At 39.6% G+C, this 1674-nt stretch overlaps 1 protein-coding gene across 1 annotated transcript in view; it reads right to left on the minus strand.

Annotated features, from left to right (window-relative positions):
* LOC107564870 (extracellular matrix protein 1-like) overlaps nt 1-1674 on the minus strand; it is a 6715-nt gene that overhangs the window by 4394 nt on the left and 647 nt on the right. The window contains exon 4 of the mRNA XM_016250046.1: nt 1180-1448. Coding sequence (XP_016105532.1) covers nt 1180-1448 — 269 coding nt within the window. The remainder of the gene's footprint in view (nt 1-1179; nt 1449-1674) is intronic.

Raw genomic sequence — 1674 nt, forward strand, 5'->3', positions numbered from 1 at the left:
GGATCCAGATCCAACTCCTCCCACCTTACATATACCTAACCTACCTGTCTCCACCCCCTGCTACCTAAACCCACCCATCTCCACCCTTAAACCTACCAGTCTCCACCCCCTAGATGTGGATCCAACCACGCCCCCCCCCCGGATCGTGTGCTCTGCAGTGAGGGGCTACTGGCCTAGATCTGCAGTCTCTGCTTTAGTAATGTGAAGAATCTAAAAGCGGTTAAGAACTGGATTATTTAAACCAGATGTGAGTGTAAACCAACACTGTGACTCTGTGGCGCTAAAACATTGCTGGTTGTTTGAGAAGGGCAACACTGGTAAAGTTTGAAAGAAATTTGGTGCTGGATCTACAAATGACAGGCATGTTTGGGAAACCTGTTTGGAAACAGGCAATAGAGTGCTTCAGGGATGACATGTTAGCACTAGAAACAAGTTAGCATTTAGCACTTCAGGTTCCATTGTCTTGAAGTCAATGGGCTGAAATAAAACAAGCTTGTGCTTACCACAAGCTAAAGAAATTTTCATGCTTTCTTCTCAATTTAAAAAAAACTAAAGTATCACTTCTCAACATAAAATACATCAGAGTAATTCCTCCTTTTGATTTTGTTAAAGCTTTTACTTGTACTGAAAAACACTATTGGCTAAATGGGACTACAGAGGTTGCTGTGGACATTAAATGCCATCATACAAAAAGTTAAACTCATCTACCCACTAGTCTGCTTTTACAACCTCATTATGTTTATATGCTCATGCTCTTGCAAACTATTCTAACTCAAACTTTCATGGACTTTTTTTTTTAAGTAAAGACTGAAAGAGAGAAGCTTAAAGTAAGAATTATATACTTTTGTTAGTGCCAGAACTTATTTTCTGCAATAATCCAAAAGTCAATGAAACAAAAAATCCCATTGGGTTTTTGTTGAGAGAACAAGGGTGATGCTAACTTCCAAGTTGGCCTACAAAAATATGTCATCACTGCAGCACCCTATTTAATTTGTTGCTGCTTCCATTTAGTTTGGTGGCATGGAATTCATACACTAAAACTAAAGTATCAGTTCTCAATTTATACTACAACAGAAGAACCAGAGGTACATATGAGCTTAGATAGAATGTCCTCTGAATATTGTCTTGTGAAAGCTAGAAGCCTATCATTAGAAAGTATAACAATGTCAAGACTCTCACCGCTTGTTCAGCACAACAGATTTGCTCTTCCTGTGTTCCATAAATGCCACAGCAGACACCGTACCAGGACTGGAGTTTATTGATAGCATCAGCCTGTCGATACTCATGGCCAAAGCCATCCTGAGGAAACATGTCCTTAGGGTACCGGACCGGAGTTTTACTGAACTGACAGATATCTTCCAGGTTGCCTTTATTTGGAAAGGCTGGGGGGAAATCAACCTCTGGTCCCATCCTGGGTCCTATGGAGCGAGGGCCAAACATTGGGTGATCTGATGAGGCAGATTAGAGATTTTTTAATATTTTAAAACACCAATCACACACAAGATTTTGACAGGCAAAAAAAATCTGTAAAACGCTGCTATTCAACCAGTGTTATATTGATGGAACAGTATTTTATATCAACATACAAAATGTTCATCTAAAGACCACTCTAATTTCTAACTCAGATTTTGAAAAATGCTGGGTTGTTTCAACCCAATGTTGGGTCAAATATGG

The sequence above is a fragment of the Sinocyclocheilus grahami genome, unplaced genomic scaffold (assembly GCF_001515645.1).
Source record: "Sinocyclocheilus grahami isolate Dianchi unplaced genomic scaffold, SAMN03320097.WGS_v1.1 scaffold967.1, whole genome shotgun sequence".
In the NCBI taxonomy this organism is placed as follows: domain Eukaryota; kingdom Metazoa; phylum Chordata; class Actinopteri; order Cypriniformes; family Cyprinidae; genus Sinocyclocheilus; species Sinocyclocheilus grahami.